The sequence below is a fragment of the Dendrobates tinctorius genome, unplaced genomic scaffold, assembly GCF_039654945.1.
Source record: "Dendrobates tinctorius isolate UK_male_01 unplaced genomic scaffold, ASM3965494v1 ptg000039l, whole genome shotgun sequence".
In the NCBI taxonomy this organism is placed as follows: Eukaryota; Metazoa; Chordata; class Amphibia; order Anura; family Dendrobatidae; genus Dendrobates; species Dendrobates tinctorius.
In genome coordinates this window covers 7,742,072-7,763,474 of record NW_027361707.1, presented here as the reverse complement: position 1 = coordinate 7,763,474, position 21,403 = coordinate 7,742,072, and the positions used below count along the sequence as shown (strand labels likewise).

The 21,403-nt window shown below is 47.2% G+C and overlaps 1 protein-coding gene across 1 annotated transcript in view; it reads left to right on the top strand.

Annotated features, from left to right (window-relative positions):
• Positions 1-2,084: 2,084 nt before the first annotated feature.
• LOC141088586 (DNA polymerase nu-like) overlaps positions 2,085-21,403 on the top strand; it is a 77,693-nt gene continuing 58,374 nt past the window's right edge. The window contains exons 1-2 of the mRNA XM_073574739.1: positions 2,085-2,165; positions 2,393-2,461. Coding sequence (XP_073430840.1) covers positions 2,085-2,165; positions 2,393-2,461 — 150 coding nt within the window. The remainder of the gene's footprint in view (positions 2,166-2,392; positions 2,462-21,403) is intronic.

Genomic DNA, 21,403 nt, shown 5'->3' with positions numbered 1-21,403 from the left:
CGTCCGTTGCCCCTAGCAACAAGGCTGCAACAGTGCCCTTAGCATTCTCCACCAATTGTAAGGTAGCGCTCACTGAGTGTATTGGTGGACACTCACTTGGCTGCAGATAAACCAGGTCCGGCACAGGCTTTTCACATAACACAGTCCATACGGTTTATTGTATACGGCATAAACCATAGCAGCATGAAGAAAATGTTAAGTCTTACAGCAGACCACACGAATGTTCATAGTGGAGCTCCGCTCCCTTAGCCCTGTGTTCATACAGGCTGTGCTTTGTCCAGCAATCAGGCTTTACAGTCTCTCAGTTAATTCCCCCCCTGTCTGGGGTTACCTCTTAGCTGCTTCTCACTCTGGACGTCCATTCCCTTCTGGGGACTGTCCGGTACACACAGTCCATTACACACAGGCCTCACACGGTCAGCGGCGTCCTCATGTGTGCTTCAGGAAGGCAGTACACCTTCTAGCACGTTGGCGTTCCGGGACCTTCCACACGGACCATTCAGATCCAGGCACTCACTCATGTGACCTACCCTGGTCACCTCATATGGTCCGTAGCCACGCCCACAGCATCACATGGCTATGACCTCATAGCAGGTCCTTCTGATTCACAACTACACACATAGGCTTTACTTCAGACACACACCCCTGGGTGGGTTTGTAGGTGACTGGTTCCACCCGTCTCACCAGCCACCTGGAAGCTCACCCTGACACACTGTAACAATAACCTCAGCAGTACCTCTGCTGATTAACACATGTTCAAGCTTCCATCCCAGGGCCACCCACCCTGGGATACATAACAGTCATTTACCATCCTGCCGATCATCCTATTTCCATTACCACAATGGACATGCCTGTATGCCTGTCCTGGGGCACCCACACAGTGCCCCCTAGTGGACACAGTGGTCACTGCACCACACTTTAAAGAGGTTCTGCCCACAGACAACATCAAACTAACCCCTTCATAAACTGTGCACTCAATCTGTCCAGCTGCACATTGACCTAGTAGAAACTGGTGGTCTCTCCTATCTCAAAAGAACATAAGAGTAATCCCTACTACCTACTAGATTGCACACAATCCCTTTCACTGAGTCCCGGATAACTGGTTGGTTGGTACCCAAGTGGGGGATGTGAAAGGTTGGATTATTTTCATTTTCTTTCCTATTTTCTTCACTTTATTGTGTTTATTATGAATGTTTTTTAGACTCCATGTGATATTAATTGCTGTGTTATTATTTTTACGTTTTTCCTCATAGACCCCATATTTTATTTATACTTTATTTTTAGTGGCACACAGCGTTATCTTAGATCCAAGAATAGCCGCCTGGCTTTTAAATCCAGCTGACAGCAATTCTTGCTTTGAAGATTTAGTGAGGAAACACTGTGAAACTTTGGACCCCGGCGCTGTAGGCGATGCTCCAGATAGTCGTGTTTGTATAACAAGTATTTCTAATGTTGTATTAGATGCTTTCCACTATCACCTAGACACGAAAATGCAGCAGTTGAAATTGATCAGCTGACTTATATTTACAGATTCTACATAGTAAAGGAAAGTTCCACCTGTAGGATTATTCTACTGTTTGTTGCATCTTAGAGTTCCTACATTGTTTATTTATTTATTATACTAGGCTTATATAGCATTATCATATTCCACAGCGCTTTACATACATTATCATCACTGTTCCCATTGGGGCTCACAGTCTGGATTCCCTATCAGTATGTCTTTGGAGTGTAGGAGGAAACCGGAGAACCTGGAAGAAACCTACGCAAAGATGGGGAGAACGTACAAACTCCTTGCAGATGTTGTCTTTGGTGGGATTTGAACCCAGGACACCAGTCCTTCAATGCTACATTGCTAACCACTGAGCCACCTTGCTGCCCATTGGACAAATTTGCGCCATTAAACAAATTATTTACCAGTCTTCGGCCATTTAATAGCCTTTTTACACAAGCAGACTGTGCTTCAGATGCGTACTGATCTGTAATAGATTGTTCATTGCACATCGTCATTTCTCTTGACAGCTCATGTCCTGTTTATACAAGATGACGCGCTGCCGAGAATGATAAAATAATTTCACTTGACAATAATGAGCTCCGCCAATGAAATGTTTGATATTCTGTCTATTCCCATCCCCACCTCTGATGGCAGTTTTCTATCTATGCACAGTGTAGACAGAACGTTGTTAATCAATGGCAGGGATGGAGTTATACAGAGCTCATCACTGAGAGGACTAGCAGAGCTGCAGCAGATAAAAAAAACAGTGATATAATCAAAACTGTAAGAAGCTGGACTCAGGGTCACTATCCCTATTTTATGCTACCCTCATATTGGGAAGCATAAATTTGGTGACAATTTTCACCTTTAGTTATTCTGTTTCTGTGTTGTGTGTTTCAGCTCTATATCAGTTGCAAGAAATTGTCTGTTTTGCATCATCTGATGATGAGTCTAAAGCACAGGCTTCAGGTAAGAAAAGGTCGGTATAATGTCACATCATGAGTTGCATGTTTTGTTTTACTTATAAATGAAGTTAAGATCACTAAAAGGGAATGTTTTCTATGTATCCGGGCACAATACTAAAAAAAAAATCTGGTCCTTAGAAGGTTTTGAGATTGTGTAACTGCAATACAACCTCAGATGAAAAACAACACATGACAACTTACACCGTATCATTATTTGTTTAACAAAAATTAGAGCTAAATGCAGAAGGAATGTATAAAGAAAATATGTACTGCTGATAATCAAATGCCCTGGATTTTATTCTTCCTTAGCAAGTGTAACCACCTCTATAAAAGAAGAAGTTTTAGCAATTTGTTGGTCTGAAGCATTCAGGTGTATGATAATACAATACCATGGAGGAAAGACACAAGCAATGTTCTTTGAGAAGCAATTGTTGCTTCTAATCAATCTGTCAATGGCTATAAGGCTATTTCTATACAATGTGGAGTCAATCATGCTACCGTAAAAAAAAAAATTAATAAGTGTAAAACATTCAAAACAGTTCACAATTTTGATAACAGGGGACATCCAAGCAAATTCACCCCAAAGTTTGATTGTTCAATGCTTAGAGACATTGCAAAAAAACCCAAGAGCTACAGCTCAGCATGTAAAGTCATCATTTAGTATTTTAAATGTGCATGTATGGCTTGTTTGTAAGACTTGCATGGAGAAAGGATCTTCTTTCTAAAACTAATATCACAGTATTGTTGAAGTTTGCAAAGTAGCATCGGAACAAACAACAAGACTCTGAAATAATATCCTTTGGACATTTAGACCAAACCCTGTTCATGATGCCCTGAGACATGCTTGGAGAAAATAAAACACAGCATATCAGCACAAACACTCCATATCAACTATGAAATGCAGTTGTGCAGGATGGATAATGTGAGCTTATTTTGCAGTCAAAAAACATGGACACCTTGCAGTCATAGAATTGATTGAGAATGCCTTTATATACTAGACTATATAGCAATAAATGCAAAGTTAAAATGTAACTTTTACTCATATTTATAGTACATTGACTTCTATTCAGTACTACAAAAAAAATTCAACACATACTTTTCTTAGTAAATTTTTAGTCAGTAGTTGAGGACAGATTGAAAACAAACATAATTGACAAAAATTAATTTGAATTCTTATTGCCAAAAAATCCAATGTTGGCAACATTCTATGGCCTCCCCAAGATACGTAAGTGTACAAATCCTCTTAGCGGTAGACCCATTGTCTCGGGGGTGCCAAAATCTTGGTATATATCTTGATCAGGTTCTTCGGCCCTTTGTATTATCATTACAATCTTATACTATGGATAAAACTGATCTACTTTTGGCCAGCATTTTGGCCAGTGTTGATGTCGAGGCTTTATACCACACCAAATGAGATTGGAAGCAATAAAACACTATCTATGAGGGACACACAAAGCCAGACCCACAATGACTTTGTTCTTAATTCAGGCTAACCAGAAATTTTCTTAACTTTGACCATAAGTACTCCAACTAGCTAAGGGGCACTTTGTCCGGTGTAGTCCACGTGCTCTCATATATGCCAATCTGCTCCTGGGCTGGTGGGAGGAAACAAAGGTCTTTGGTGATCAGATGCCCCTTAACATCGAAACGGTAGACATGTGTGCCTGCTGCATGGATAACATTTTTGTCATCTGGAAAGGTACACCTGACAAATTCCAATCCTTAGTGAATGGTCTCAACAACAATCCCATATATCTTAAATTTACCTTTGAGTGTGGTCCTACATATCTGCCCTTTCTGAATGTCCTTATCAAGAAAACAGATAATGGGACTTGAACTTGAGACTTGCACTTATAGAAAACCCATAGAAACCAACTCATTGCTCAGATGGTAGAGCACCCATCCTGTCCCCCTAAAAAGGGGTATCACCAGGGAGCAGTATCTATGGATACATAGGAACTACTCCAATGATAAAATCATTAACAACAGGCAGATGATCTAGAGGCAAAGTTCCTAGAGAGGGCATAACCTAAGAAGGTACTAAAAAAAGGCCTATAATGTTAGTGGATCTTAGGCCTGTTTCACACTTGCTTTTTTTTGCAGCGCGTTTTTCCCGCAAAAAAACGCATTGAAAAACGCATACAAAAGCATACAACTGCTGCGTTTTTTTCAAGCATTTTTATGAGCATGCATGAAAAAAACGCAGCATTTTTATGCGTTTGTATGCGTTTTTAGTGCGTTTTTACCGCGTTTGCGTTTTTTTCCAACATTAGGTGGCCCCTCACACTAACCCAAACCATGACTTTACTAACCCTAACCCTAACCCTGACCCTGACCCTGACCCTGACCCTAACCCTAACCCTGACCCTAACCCTAACCCTGACCCTAACCCTTAACCAAACCATACTTAACCCTAACCCTTAACCAAACCATACTTAACCCTAACCCAAACCCTAACTAACCTTAACCCTAACCCTGACCCTAACCCTAACCCTGACCCTAACCCTTAACCAAACCATACTTAACCCTAACCCTAACCCTAACCCTGACCCTAACCCTTAACCAAACCATACTTAACCCTAACCCAAACCCTAACTAACCCTAACCCTAACCCTAACCCTAACCCTGACCCTAACCCTAACCCTAACCCTTAACCAAACCATACTTAACCCTAACCCTAACCCTAACCCTAACCCTGACCCTAACCCTTAACCAAACCATACTTAACCCTAACCCAAACCCTAACTAACCTTAACCCTAACCCTAACCCTGACCCTAACCCTAACCCTGACCCTAACCCTTAACCAAACCATACTTAACCCTAACCCAAACCCTAACTAACCTTAACCCTAACCCTGACCCTAACCCTAACCCTGACCCTAACCCTTAACCAAACCATACTTAACCCTAACCCTAACCCTAACCCTGACCCTAACCCTTAACCAAACCATACTTAACCCTAACCCAAACCCTAACTAACCTTAACCCTAACCCTAACCCTGACCCTAACCCTAACCCTAACCCTTAACCAAACCATACTTAACCCTGACCCTAACCCTTAACCAAACCATACTTAACCCTAACCCAAACCCTAACTAACCTTAACCCTAACCCTAACCCTGACCCTAAGCCTGACCCTAACCCTTAACCAAACCATACTTAACCCTAACCCTGACCCTAACCCTGACCCTAACCCTAACCCTGACCCTAACCCTTAACCAAACCATACTTAACCCTAACCCTAACCCTGACCCTAACCCTAACCCTAACCCTGACCCTAACCCTTAACCAAACCATACTTAACCCTAACCCTAACCCTAACCCTGACCCTAACCCTAACCCTAAACCCCCTTAACTAACCCTAACTCTAACCCAAACCCCTAAATTCCATGGTTAACAAAAAAAAACGCATGTGCAAAAAAACGCATACATAAGCATGCCAATGCGCACATATGCGCACCCATAGACTTATATTGGGTGTCTTGCTGTAAAAAAACGCATTGCGCGCGCATGCGTTTTTTTGAGGCAAATCGGACGCACAAAAAATGCAACAAGTTGCATTTTGTGCGCCCGAGCGCATACCGCAAAAAAACGCATGCGCGGTAAAACGCGTACAAACGCATGTGTATGCGCACATAAGCGCATCCCATGCAAAGTATAGGAAAAAAAACGCATGCGCTATTTAGCGCTAAATTACCGCGAAAAAAAACGCAAATGTGAAACCAGCCTAAGATAGGATAAAACTCTTGAACCCGGGTAATAAGGCAGAAAATGAGGATTTGGTGAGATTCATCACCACCTTCAATAGTGAAGCACAAGAGGTGAAAAATATTTTGAGATGTATTGGCATATACTTCAGAGGGACAAGGATATCAGCCCAATTATAGGAGGTTATCCACATTTTACATACAAAAGGGTTTTCTCCTTACAGGATTAGCTAGTACATAGTATTTTCTGTGCTCCAAAAAACAGTACTCGCTTGAGAGCAATGAAAAGGGTTACTACCAGTGTGGGAAGTGCATTGTCTGGCCATCCATTTACAGTGGGAAAACCTGCAGAGGCACAAATTTGAATAGGGAGTTTACTGTCATGGACTTCATCAACTGATGTATGGAAGGGGTAGTCTACAAAGGGACTTGTCAATGTGGACTAGATTATGTAGGAGAAAAAACCGCAAGCTGAGGCAAAGGGTTGGAGAACATCTTGGAGGCACATGAAAGGGATACCTGTTGTGAATTCTCTCTCTGGCTTCCCTCTGATGGTTACTGGAGGTAGTGGAGCTGATCTGATTGACAGAGGCTTGCCACCTGATAATGAGGAAGACGATTGGAGATCTGGGGTTTCTGATTAAAATTTAAGACAGCTGACTCCCTCTATCCTTGCTGGTGATTTTCTTCTTGTGCCTCCTGAGGTCTGATGTCTCCTGCTCTTTCCCTGCGTGTTCAGCTAAGTGGTTCATTTGCTATTCTGTTTGCATTTGATCTGGTTTTGTTTATCTCTGCTTTGTGCGGGTCAGCTAGCTCCGGCTGGGGCTGTGCTAAATCACCGCCCATATGTTACTGCATGTGCCAGTTTGTTTTGTGCCCTTTTATATTGGTCTCTTTTTGCTTTGCTTTCATAATATACCAGAGTGCTGATTAGCGGGGGCGAAGTCATGCGACTTCAGTGTTTTTGTGCATCAGACGTGTTGGACTTTTTTGCAGGGTTTTTTGCATGATTGCAGACAGTGTCTTTCCTTTCCTGTCCTGTATAGTCAGTGTGGGCCCCATCGTTTGCTCAGTCTAATTTTCTGCCTACGTTTGTGTTTTCATCTTGACTCACCGACAATATATGTTTGGGGGCTATCTATTCCTTTGGGGTCTGCTCCGGGGCAGTTTAGATTTCCCCTTTCTTGCTTTAGGCTTAGTTAGCTCTCCGGCTGTGCCGAGGCATCTAGGATCATCGTAGGTACGCTCCACGGCTACTGCTAGTTGAGTTGACAGGATCAGGGGTCTGCATCCGCTTAGTTACCAACCTCTCTGGTTTTCTGTGGCTTAGCCTGTGCCTGCTATCCTCCTCGGTGACCCATTCATAACAGAATCAGCCTAACTGTAGACTCTAGGGTACTCTAAAGAAGGAAAGAATTAAAAAAAAAAAAAGGTGTCAGAATTTTTTCCTCTTTTTTTCTGGGGCTGTAGGAGGATATTTTTTGTCTAAATGGAGACTAAGCAATTGTCTGATCGTGTTGAGCAGCTCGCTGCTGAAGTGCGGGGAATTTCTGCCTATCTCACGCAATCACCTGCTGTTGAACCAAAAATCCCTACTCCTGATGTGTTTTCTGGCGATCGGTCTAAATTTTTGAATTTTAAGAATAATTGTAAATTATTTTTTGCTTTGAAACCTAACTCATCGGGGAGCTCTGTGCAGCAGTTAAAATTATCATCTCCCTGCTACGCGGCGATCCCCAGGATTGCGCCTTTTCTTTGACACCCGGAGATCCTATTCTGGCTAATGTGGAAGCGTTTTTTCAAACCTTGGGGTTGTTGTATGATGAACCTAATGCTATTGATCAAGCTGAGAAAGATGGATTTTTGGTTCTTACCGTAAAATCTCTTTCTTGGAGCCTTCATTGGGGGACACAGATTACCATGGGTGTATGCTGCTGCTACTAGGAGGCTGACACTATGCAAAACAAGAAAATTAGCTCCTCCCCGGCAGTATACACCCACCTACAGGCACCAAGCACCTCAGTTGGTGAGAAAGCAGTAGGAGAAGTAACGAGAAACTATAAAACTATGTACCAACCCAGCAAGGGACTCAATGACCCAACACGTTACAACTTTAAAAGGGAGGGTGCTGTGTCCCCCAATGAAGGCTCCAAGAAAGAGATTTTACGGTAAGAACCAAAAATCCATCTTTCTTTATCGCTTTATTGGGGGACACAGATTACCATGGGACGTTCCAAAGCAGTCCCAAGGGCAGGAACAGCAATAAGGAACGAAAGAACCGGAAAGGCTTAGGTCGGCCGGTGAGCCACCGCCGCCTGCAGAACCTTCCTACCAACAACTGCATCAGACGAGGCCTGGGTGTGAACCCTGTAGAACCTCGCAAAGGTGTGCAAGGACGACCAGGTTGCGGCCCTGCAAATTTGTAAAACTGAAGCCTGGTGACGAACTGCCCACGAAGCCGCCACAGCCCGGGTGGAGTGAGCTCTCACTCCCGGAGGTGGCCGTTTTTCCTGAAGTCAGTACGCTTCCAGAATGGTAGTACGAATCCAGCGAGCAATCGTGGATTTGGATGCCGGAAGCCCTTTCCGGCGACCTTCAGAGATGACCAGCAAGGAATCGGACTGACAAAAAGAAGAGGTCCTGGCGAGAGAGACACGCAGGGCTCTAACTACGTCCAGTTTGTGGAGAGACTTCTCAAGAGCGTGAGAAGGAGCAGGACAAAAAGATGGAAGAACGATATCCTCATTGATGTGGAAAGAGGATACCACCTTTGGAAGAAAAGAAGGAACGGGCCTGAGGACGACCTTATCCTGATGGAGAATCAGGTAAGGGGAACGACATGACAAGGCCGCCAACTCAGAAACTCTTCTGATGGATGTAATGGCTATCAAAAAGGTCACCTTCCATGAGAGAAGGGACAAAGGAATGTCCTGGATAGGCTCGAACGGCGCCTTCTGGAAAGCGCTAAGAACGATATTGAGATCCCACGGGTCTATCGGCGAATGATGAGGAGGAGCCACATGGGCGACCCCTTGGAGAAAGGTTTTAACCTGCGGTAAGGAAGCGAGCTCTCTTTGGAAGAGGATAGAAATAGCGGAGACCTGGCCCTTGAGGGTACTGAGGGACAGCCCCGCATCTAAGCCAGACTGGAGAAAACCAAGTATAGATGGAATGGAGAAGGACATTGGAAAGACTTTTTTATCATCACACCAACGGAAAAAAGCCTCCCCAGTACCTATGGTAAATGCGGGAAGAGGCTGGTTTTATGGCTCTGATCATAGTCTGAATCACCTGGTTGGACAAACCTGATTCTCTCAGGATCGCGGCCTCAATGGCCATGCCGTTAAACTCAGAGACTGAGAATTCTCGTGGTAAAGGGGTCCTTGTGAGAGAAGATCTGTACGGACTGGAAGCTTCCAGGGAACGTCCGCGAGCATGTTCACCAGTTCCGGGTACCAAGGTCGTCTTGGCCAATCTGGAGCCACTAGAATCACTGGTACGCCTTCCGATTTTATCTTTTTGACCACTCGTGGGATCAAGGCAAGAGGCGGGAACAGATAAGGAAGTTGGCACTGGGACCACGGAATTACTAGGGCGTCGCATGCGACGGCTAGAGGGTCCCTGGACCTGGCTACGAAACGCGGAACTTTGTGGTTTATCCGAGATGCCATGAGATCGACCCAACGGTGGCATATCTGATTGAAGACTGTGAGGTGAAGGGACCATTCGCCTGACGCTAGGCCTTGACGACTCAGAAAGTCGGCTGCCCAATTTTCCACCCCTGGAATGTGAACGGCGGAGATTGCCGGAACGTAACGTTCTGCCCAGCGCAATATCTTGGCCACTTCTGACATTACTTGCTTGCTGCGCGTGGACCCCCGGGTGGTTTATGTACGCCACAGCCGTGGCGTTATCCGACTGAATACGGACCGGCTTGCCGGAGAGTAGAGGCTGCCAGTGAAGACGGGCCAGGAAGATTGCTCTGATCTCCAGAACATTGATAGGGAGAAGAGCCTCCTGTGGATTCCAGCATCCTTGGGCCATTTTCTGATGGAACACAGCTCCCCATCCTAGAAGGCTGGCATCGGTGGTGATGACTTGTCACTGAGGCGGAAGGAAGGACCTCCCTTGGAGAACTGACGCTGGCATTGACCACCAAGTGAGGGATTACCTCACTCTGAGAGGGAGGAGAATGGGACGGTCCAAGGACATCGTGGTCTTGTCCCAGGCTTTAACCAGAGACAGCTGGAGGGGGCGAAGAAGAAATTATGCAAAGGGCACTGCTTCCATGGAAGCCACCATCTTCCCCAGAACCTTCATGCAGGACCGAATGGGAATGGGAGTTGGCCGTTTGAGGATTCTGATGCCCTTGGAAAGAGCCGCAAATTTTTCCCTCGAAAGAAACACCCGGGCTAGATTCGTGTCGAATTCCATGCCCAGAAAGGTCAGACGCTGAGTGGGGATCAGAATGGACTTCTCCTTGTTGACTATCCATCCGAGGCAGCAGAGAGTGTCCAGGGTTATCTGAAGACTCTGAAGGCAGTCCTGACGGGGCGAGCCCATGATCAAGAGATCGTCCAGATAAGGGATGATGAGAATCCCCCAGGAGCGAAGGATGGCCATGACGGTCGCCATCACCTTCGTGAAAACACGGGGAACTAGGCCGAAGGGAAGAGCCGTGAACTGATAGTGATCTTCCTGAATCGCAAATCGAAGATATTTCTGATGTTGCACACAAACAGGAATGTGCAGATAGGCGTCCCGTATGTCCACAGAGCATAGGAATTCCCCGGGTTCCATGGAGGCTATCTCCGACCGGAGGGACTCCATTTTGAAATGAAGAATCTTCACGTGGCGATTGAGCAACTTGAGGTCCAGGATTGGACGAAGGGAGCCGTCTTTCTTCGGGACTACGAAGAGATTTGAGTAGAAGCCTGAAAACCGTTTGTTTGGAGGAACGGGAACAATCACTCCGGCGGAAAGGAGGGAGGAAATGGCCTGAAAAAAACCCGGAATCTGGGACCGCTGTCTCGGAGGTCGAGACAGGAAAAATCGTCTGTTCGGGGGGGAAGCAAATTCGATCTTGTATCTGGATGCGACGATTTCTCTGACCCAAGCGTCGTCGACAACAGACAGCCAAGCATCCTTGAAAAAGGAAAGTCTGCCTCCCACCCTGGAAGAACTTCCAGGTGGGGGTGACCCGTCACTTGGAGGAAAACCTGCCGGAACTGGCGCCTTAAAACCTGGAGTATTGTCCTCTAGATCTCCAGCGGGGAGCGGGCTTGTAAGATGGTTTTTTCTGTTCCTACTCTCTAGTGACAGAGGGGCGATCTTGCTGGGCAGATCTGTCCGTGGAAGAGAAGGGACGAAAAGGCCTAAACGGCCGAAAACCCTTTCTATTAAAAAAAAGTTTTGGTCGAGACTGGGGAAGAGAAGTGCTTTTACCACCAGTGGCATCGGAGATTATCTGATCCAGCTTGGCTCCAAAGAGCCTAGAACTGTGGAATGGCAGATCAGTAAGGGACTTTTTTGAAGTGGTATCCGCATTCCATGACTTTAGCCAAAGGACTCGGCGTATAGCAACTATGTTGCTATTAGCCCTTGCTACGCACCTGGCCGCGTCCAAGGAGGCGGCAAAAAGGTATTTACCAGCAAGGTTAATCTGCTCTGCCAGATCTGCCAAGTCGTCTTGAGGAGCTGTCGCCAATATGCCCCTGCGAAGAATTTTTGCCCAAGCGGATATGACTTTCGCTACTCAGGCGGATGCGAAAATAGGACAGAGGGAGGCACCGGATGCCTCAAAAATTGACTTAGCCAGAGATTCAATCTACCTGTCTGTAGGATCTTTAAGCGATGCCCCATCTGGAAGGGATAGAACCGTTTTAGAGGCTATCCGGGAAACTGGGGGATCCACCTCGGGAGCCTTGGTCCATTTTGTGAGCAGGTCTGCCTCAAAAGGGTACAGCACCTCTAAGTACTTGCGACCTGAGAAACGTTGCTCAGGGCACTCCCAGTGTTTGGACAAGGTAGTATCGAACTCTTTGTGATTGGGAAAGGTTCGAGACGAAGGTCTTGCTCGTTTAAGGAGCACAGAGCATTCCTGATGGGGAGCCTTATCTTGCTTAATTTTAAGGGTTTGAAAGATAGCCGAAATGAGACTATCGACCATGTCCCGTGTTTTAGAAACGTCTGCTTCTGAACTAGATTCCGATTGAGAGTCATCGCCAGACTTAGGGTTGTCATCGGAGGAAGGGGAATGAAACCTGGCAGACTCAGATGGACCCTGCGAGCTAGAGGACGAAGTAGACAGAGCCCGCTTCCTAGAGCTCTTGTCCTGTCTGTCTCTCCGAAGGTCGCGGTCAGGAGCGGACGACTCACCCTGAGAGGCGGTCGGCGCACAGGTGGCAGTAGATAGCTGTGGTAATCGTTCTAAGACTTGGACCAGAGACTGAGAAACCTTAGTCAAGTCTGAGACTAACTGAGACATTACAATGGCCCACTCCGGGGGGGGGGTGGAGTGTCCTCAGCCCGGGACTCGGTGTCCTCCTGAGATACAGACATAGTAGGAGGACTGCAGGACGGGCAGAAGGGGTACGACCGACCCGATGCCCACTTCTTTTTACAGCGCGCACAGGCGTAATGAGTAGCGTTGGGCCTGAAGCAGAGATCCCTTGAAGGGTTGGGCATAAGTAAAACTGTGCTGAGTGTCCGCAGTAGTTAGGGAAGAAACTGCAGAGGGGAGCTAATTTGAGCCTCAGAGCAGAGCCTACCCAGATTCAGGCGAGCAGCAGAACGCCGAAGTGTCCCCCAAGCAGCGCAGGAAGAGAAGTGAAGACCAGGAAATACTCGATAATGGAAGAAGGGGGCGGAGCTTGGCGGCTGAGCCGCGATTGGATAAAAGCGGTGGAGGGGTGCGGTAAAGAGGGGAGGCTGGCATATCAAAAAAGAAAGGAGCCCTGTGATGGGCTAGTAAAGGTGCGCAGAAAAACATGCTCAGAACGGGGGAGGGAGCGCGCTGAGAGCGCTGAAATGAAAGTGAAAGTGAACTAAGGACGCCGCAGCCCCGTATCTGACATGTGCCGAAAGGAAGGAGCGCCAATATAACTGGTATTGCCCGTAGGTTTCTTGCTGTGGTTGAGTAATGATCAATGTCCTGTGTCCCCTTGAAAGGTGCAGTAAGAGAGTGAGAGGCGCGCGGCAGGCAGGGGAAAAGAGGCGGGAGATTTAAATTCAGGGAGCCCAGTAAATGCTGCCGATGGTTTATCTGGAGATAATGCGGGGCTGGAGGGATCGTACAGGCACTTACCTGACGTCCCTGAAGAGGATGACCACAGGGGCCCACGGGGATAAGGCAAGCCGCTCAAGAGAATCCTCTGTACCCGCATCTTGCAGAAGACGGCGTAGACCTCCTGTGACCGCCATCTTCCTCTCAGTCCTGTCCCGAGAGAGGGGTGAGGAGGGGGATTGGCAAGGACCAGCCACCTGTCCACAGCCCATTGTTATGAGCTCATTTTCTCGTTCACCTTTGATGTCCGATGAACTCCCTCTGCTGGTGAAAGGAGGTGGTAAAACTGATTTGGATGGGAGAGACCTGTCATCTGAACAGGTGGATTGCGATTGGACATCCGGAATCTCTGAGTGGATATAAGGCAGCCGACGCCCTGTAGGGTTGCTGGTGATTTCTCTGCTCTGAGCTCTGGCCTCCAGTTCAGTTCCTGTCTTCTAAAGCTAAGTTTTTGCTCTGTTATTGTTCCATGAGATTTTGTCTGATTTGCTTAGTTTTGTGTTCAGCCAGCCCCGTCTGGGGCTTTGCTGAATTTCCGTTTTTGTCCCTGATCGGTTAATTCTCTTTTGCTCTGTCTTCAGAATATATCGGAGTGCTGATATAGGGATTTTGAAGTCTAGTGACTTCAGGGCCGTTTTTCCTATCAGACATGTTGGGACATTTTTGGTAGGGTTTTTACGGATTGCAGCCAGCATCTTTTCTGTCCTTTCCTATCTAGTTAGTTGGGCCCCATCGTTTGCTCTGCCTGTCTTTCTGTCTGTGTTTGTGTTTTCATCTGTTTTCACCGTCAATACATGTTGGGGGCTGTCTATTGCTTTGGGGTCTGCTCTGGGGCAGTTTAGATTTCCCCTTTCTTTCTTTAGGCTTATTTAGTTCTCCGGCTGTGACGAGGTGTCCAGGACCACCGTAGGAACACTCCACGGCTACTGTTAGTTGTTGTGAATTGGATCAGGGGTCTGCAATCCGCTAGCTACCAACCTCTCCGGTTTTCTGGACTTAGCTTGTATTTTTGTTTTCTCCTCCTCCGGTGACTCATTCATAACAGAATCACCAGCCTTACCGCAGATTCTAGGGTACTCAATAGCAGGAAGGAATTGTAAAAGAAAAAAACTGTCAGAATTTTTTTATTTTTTTTTATGTATATTTTTTCCTCTTTTTCTCTGGGGCCGTAGGAGGATTTTTTTTTTAAGCAATTGTCTGATCGTGTGGAGCAGCTCACTGCTGAAGTGCGGGGAATTTCCGCCTATCTTGCTCATTCACATGCTGCTGGACCAAAGATTCCTACTCCTGATGTATTTTTTGGGGATTGGTCTAAATTTTTGAATTTTAAGAATAATTGTAAATTATTTCTTGCCTTGAAGCCTAACTCATCGGGGAGCTCTGCACAGCAGGTTAAAATTGTCATCTCTTTGCTGTGCGGCGATCCCCAGGATTGGGCGTTTTCTTTGACACCTGGTGATCCTATTTTAACTAATGTGGATGCATTTTTTCAAGCCTTGGGGTTGTTGTATGATGAACCTAATGCTATTGATCAAGCTGAGAAAGCCCTGTTGGCATTGAGCCAGGGTCAGGATTCTGCAGAGTCATACTGTCAAAAATTCTGAAAGTGGGTGGTCCTTACTACCTGGAATGATGGTGCCTTGGCAGCTCTCTTTCGGAAGGGTTTGTCAGAAACCGTAAAAGATACTATGGTGGGATTTCCTGTTCCCTCTGGTCTTGACCATTCTATGTCATTAGCCATTCAGGTTGATCGGCGTTTACGTGAACGTAAAATTACACGAGAAATGTTGCCACCTGTTGAACAAATGTCTGAACCTATGCAATGTGATAGAGTTTTGTCTAGGGCACAACGTCAGGAGTTCAGAAGGCGTAATAAGCTGTGTTTTTTCTGTGGAGATGCCTCTCATATTATTTCTGTCTGCCCTAAACAAGAGAAATGTTTTGCACACACATTTGCTGTGGGTGGTGTTCAACCTAAGTTTCTTCTGGCAATTACTCTGATCTCCCTGTCCACATTTTCCGCTAAGGCTTTTGTGGATTCAGGAGCGGCTCTGAACCTGATGGACTTGGATTTTGTTAAACGTTGTGGGTTTCCTATGACACCTCTGCAGATGCCTATCCCTTTGAGGGGTATTGATGCTACTCCTTTGGCGAAGAATAAACCTCAGTTTTGGACCCAGGTGGTAATGCGGGTCGCCCCAGACCATCAAGAAAATTGCAGATTTTTGGTGTTGCATAATTTGCATGATACCATTGTTCTGGGATTTCCCTGGTTGCAAATCCATAATCCAGTTTTGGATTGGAAATCTGTGTCTGTCGTGAGTTGGGGTTGTCGGTGTCCTCTTAGTGACGCTCCTGTTTTCTCCACCTCTCCCCAGTCGCATGATGTTCCTGACTATTTGGCTGATTTTTATGATGTATTTAGTGAGAATAAGTCTGCGCCTTTGCCTCCTCATAGGAGTTATGACTGTGCAATTGAGTTGAGCCCTGGGTGTAAATTTCCCAAGGGTCGACTTTTCAATTTATCTGTACCCGAGCACGAGGCTATGCGATCTTATATTAGGGAGTCATTGGAGAAGGGTCATATTAGACCATCCTCTTCACCCTTGGGTGCTGGTTTTTTTTTCGTGGCCAAGAAAGATGGTTCATTAAGGCCTTGTATTGACTATCGTTCCCTCAACAAAATTACTGTTAAATATCAGTATCCGTTGCCCCTGATTTCTGATCTATTCTCCAGAGTTAAAGGTGCTTGCTGGTTTACCAAGCTTGACCTCAGGGGGGCGTATAATCTTATTCGCATTAAGCATGGGGATGAATGGAAGACGGCGTTTAATACTCCGGAGGGACATTTTGACTACCTGGTGATGTCTTTTGGGCTCACTAATGCCCCTTCTGTCTTCCAGTGCTTCATGAATGATATTTTCCAGGACTTTGTGGATAAATTTTTGATCATCTATCTGGATGATATTTTGATCTTTTCCAGGGATTGGGACTCTCATGTGGAACATGTTCGGACTGTGTTCCGGATTTTGAGGGAGAATTCCCTGTATGTTAAGGGATCGAAATGCCTTTTTGGTGTACAAAGGATTTCATTTTTGGGATTTATTTTGTCTCCGTCAACTATTGAAATGGACCCGGCCAAGGTACAGGCCATTTATGATTGGGTTCAGCCACTTCTTTGAAGGCCCTCCAGAAGTTTTTGGTTTTTGCTAATTTTTATCGTAAATTTATAGCTAATTTTTCTGGTATTGCCAGACCATTGACTGATTTGACTAAGAAGGGTGCTGATGTGCTGAATTGGTCTCCAGAGGCTGTTTCTTCCTTTCAGGAGCTGAAGCGGAGGTTCACTTCTGCTCCGGTTTTGCGGCAACCTGATGTCTCACTCCCGTTTCAGGTAGAGGTGGACGCTTCTGAGATTGGTGCAGGAGCTGTTTTGTCCCAAAAAGATCCGGTAACATCTAAAATGAATCCCTGTGCTTTCTTTTCCCGAAAGTTCTCCCCATCCGAACGCGGGAACTGTTAGCCATGAAATGGGCATTTGAGGAGTGGAGACATTAGTTGGAGGGAGCTAAACATCAAGTCGTGGTCCTTACTGACCACAAGAATTTGATTTACCTTGAGTCGGCCAAACGCTTGAATCCTAGGTGGGCCTTGTTTTTCACACGTTTTGATTTTGTGGTCTCTTTTCTTCCAGGCACTAAGAATGTCAAGGCAGACGCCCTCTCTAGGAGTTTCTTTACTGATTCTCCTATTGTGACCAAGCCTGCTACCATCTTAGGTGAGGGGGTAGTTCTTTCTGCCATCTCGCCCGATTTGAGACGTGCTCTGGAAGAGTTTCAGGAGGACAAACCTGAGCGTTGTCCAATTGGAAAATTGTATGTTCCTGACCAGTGGAGGAAGAGAGTGATGTCTGAAGTTCATTGCTCCGCATTGGCTGGTCATCCAGGTATTTTTGGTACTAGAGATTTGGTGAGTCGTTCTTTTTGGTGGCCCGCCTTATCTCATGATGTCAGGAATTTTGGGCAGTCCTGTGGGACTTGCTCCCGGTCTAAACTTTGTTCTCGCTCTAGTGGGTTGTTGATGCCTTTGCCGATGCCCAGGAGGCCATGGACCCATATTTCAATGGATTTTATTTCTGATATGCCTGTCTCTCAGAGAATGACTGTTATCTGGGTGATTTGTGATAGATTCTCTAAGATGGTCCATCTTGTACCACTCCCTAGGTTGCCATCTTCCTCAGAGTTGGTGCCCTTGTTTTTGCAACAGGTGGTTCGCTTGCATGGGATTCCTGAGAACATTGTATCTGACAGAGGAGTTCAGTTTGTTTCTAGATTTTGGAGGACTTTTTGTTCCAAGCTGGGAATTCAGTTGTCCTTCTCCTCTGCGTTTCACCCTCAGACCAATGGGCAGACGGAGAGAACAAACCAGACTTTGGAGTCTTATTTGAGATGTTTTATCTCTGCTGATCAGGATGATTAGGTCTCATTTTTGCCCTTGGCCGAATTTGCTTTAAATAATAGAGCTAGTTCTGCCACTTTGATGTCACCTTTTTTTTGTAACTTTGGGTTTCATCCTCGATTCTCTTCAGGGCAGGTGGAGTCTTCTGCCTGCCCAGGTGTTGACACTGTGGTGGAGAGAATGCACCAGATTTGGGACCAAGTGGTGGATAAGTTGTCTCTCTCCCAGGATAAGGCCCAGCGGTTTTCCAACCGGCATAGGACCATTGGTCCCCGGTTTAAGGTGGGTGATATGGTTTGGTTGTCATCAAAGAATATCTCTATGAAGGTGGCTTCTCCAAAGTTTAAACCTAGATTTATTGGACCTTACAAGATTTTGGAGATTCTTAATCCGGTCTCTTTTCGATTGGCTCTTCCTGTGACATTTAAGATCCATAACGTGTTTCATAAGTCTCTGTTGAAGAGGTTTGTTGAGCCAGTAGTTCCTGTGGTGGCACCTCCTGACCCTGTATTGGTTGAAGGTGGTGTGGAATATGAGGTTGAGAAGATACTGGATTCTCGTCTGGCTAGACGGAGACTCCAGTATTTGGTTAAGTGGAAGGGTTATAGCCAGGAGGATAATTCTTGGGTCTCTGCATCCGATATTCATGCCGAAAGATTGGTTCGTGCTTTTCATCGGGCCCATCCTGATCGGCCTGGTGGCGTGGATGAGGGTTCGGTGACCCCTCCTCAAGGGGGAGGTACTGTTATGAGCTCATTTTCTCGTTCACCTTTGATGTCCGATGAACTCCCTCTGCTGGTGAAAGGAGGTGGTAAAACTGATTTGGATGAGAGAGACCTGTCATCTGAACAGGTGGATTGTGATTGGACATCTGGAATCTCTGAGTGGATATAAGGCAGCCGACGCCCAGTAGGGTTGCTGGTGATTTCTCTGCTCTGAGCTCTGGCCTCCAGTTCAGTTCCTGTCTTCTAAAGCTAAGTTTTTGCTCTGTTATTGTTCCATGAGATTTTGTCTGATTTGCTTAGTTTTGTGTTCAGCCAGCCCCGTCTGGGGCTTTGCTGAATTTCCGTTTTTGTCCCTGATCGGTTAATTCTCTTTTGCTCTGTCTTCAGAATATATCGGAGTGCTGATATAGGGATTTTGAAGTCTAGTGACTTCAGGGCCGTTTTTCCTATCAGACGTGTTGGGACATTTTTGATAGGGTTTTTACGGATTGCAGCCAGCATTTGTTCTGTCCTTTCCTATCTAGTTAGTTGGGCCCCATCGTTTTCTCTGCCTGTCTGTGTTTGTGTTTTCATCTGTTTTCACCGTCAATACATGTTGGGGGCTGTCTATTGCTTTGGGGTCTGCTCTGGGGTGGTTTAGATTTCCCCTTTCTTTCTTTAGGCTTATTTAGTTCTCCGGCTGTGACAAGGTGTCTAGGACCACCGTAGGAATGCTCCACGGCTACTGTCAGTTGTTGTGAATAGGATCAGGGGCAATCTGCTAGCTACCAACCTCTCCGGTTTCCTGGACTTAGCTTGTATTTTTGTTTTCTCCTCCGGTGACTCATTCATAACAGCCCATAGCTTCGGAAGGTGATAGGGTAAAAGTCCTGCCTGCGGTACTGAGAGGTGCGATGTGGGTGACACCACACTGCTCGCTCAGCCATGGGAAATCAGGGTGATAGCTACACCCTGTTTCCCGATGGAGAACCTGAAAAATAAAAGAGAAAAGATTAAAAGGTTCGACTAAAACCCTAAAAGAAAAAAGGAATTATTAAGAGCGGATCTGGGAAAATCTCGGTCCGCCTCCTACAGACACTAAGCACAAACTGAGGTGCTTGGTGCCTGTCGGTGGGTGTATACTGCCGGGGAGGAGCTAATTTTCTTGTTTTGCATAGTGTCAGTGTTAGCGCCACAGACTGTGAGGAGGAATACCCTGGAGTGGACCCTCTGGACCGTGGCACCGAGGGACCCCGGACGAGCAACCTGGTGTGACCGACCCCTATACAGGGATCGTTAGGCGCAAGACCAGAGACTCGAATGCCACGGCAGCCGGAACCAAGAGGGGTGGCTCGGAATGGTGCACAGGGCGTGAGCAGGAACAGACGCAGGACTTGAACAGGCACGGTTACCGGACTGGAGCAGGCACGGACTCAGGACTGGAGCTGGCACAGACACTGGACTGGAACAGGCACGAACACTGGACTGGAACAGGCACGGAGACAGGACTGTAGCAGGCACGGACACAGGACTTGAACAGGCACGGACACAGGACTTGAACAGGCAAGGACACAGGACTGGAGCTGGCACGGACACTGGACTGGAACAGGCACGGACACTGGACTGGAGCAGGCACGGAGACAGGACTGGAACAGGCACGGAGACAGGACTGGAACAGGCTCGGAGACAGGACTGGAACAGGCATGGAGACAGGACTGGAACAGGCTCGGAGACAGGACTGGAACAGGCGCGGAGACAGGACTTGAACAGGCACGGACACAGGACAGGTACGGGCACGGACACAGGGCTGGAGCAGGGCTGGAAGCAAGCACAGAGGTTAGGCAGCGAGCCGGATTCCAGCGGAGTACACAGGGCCTGAGGCGCAGAAGGAAACAACCACGGTCAGGCGCCTCCACTAAGGGAGGGCGGCCTGATATGGCTGCTGCTGAGCCCCCATTGGTCCGGCGGTGCAATTGGGGCAGGGCACCGCCGGAACCCAGCTTAGCGGCGGAGGACCGGCCGCGACCTACTGCGCATGCGCGGGACCCGCGGTGACGTCACCAGCCGTGGGCCGGAGGAAGGGAGAGGCCGACGCCGGGGCTGGAGGAAGAGAGGCTGCTGGAGGGAGCGCGGCTGCCGGACGAGGTGAGTATCGCTGCGCGCACGGGGGCGCAGGGCTGGGAGCGTGACAGGGGGATCGGGGACCGTGACAGTACCCCCCCCTTAAGCCGCCCCCCGCTGCGGTTGGCAAAAAATTTCCTGAGAATGTGGGGGGCGTTGATGTTTTCCCGGGGCTCCCAGGATCTCTCCTCAGGACCAAACCCCTCCCAGTCAACAAGGAAAAAGGTCCTCCCTCTAACTCTCCTCATGGCGAGAATATCCCTCACCTCGAAAGTATCATCCGAGCCCACAGGCTGAGGAGCTGGAGTGGGTGAAGGATGGAATTGATTCAGGACCACAGGTTTCAGGAGGGAGACGTGGAAGGTGTTCGGGATACGGAGCGAAGCAGGCAACCTCAATTTGTAGGCGACTTCATTGACTCGATCCAGGACCTCAAAAGGACCTATGTACCGGGGGCCCAGCTTATAAGAGGGTAGTTTCAGTCGAATGTACTTGGATGAGAGCCAGACCTTATCCCCAATGTGAAACGGTGGAGGGTCCAGCCTCCTCTTGTCTGCGTGGTTCTTCATTCGCTCACTGGCCCTTTTGAGAGTGGAGTTGGTCTCGGACCAGATTTCAGAGAATTCCTGGAACAAGGAGTTGGCTGCCGGTACTTCAGAGGTTGGAGCGAC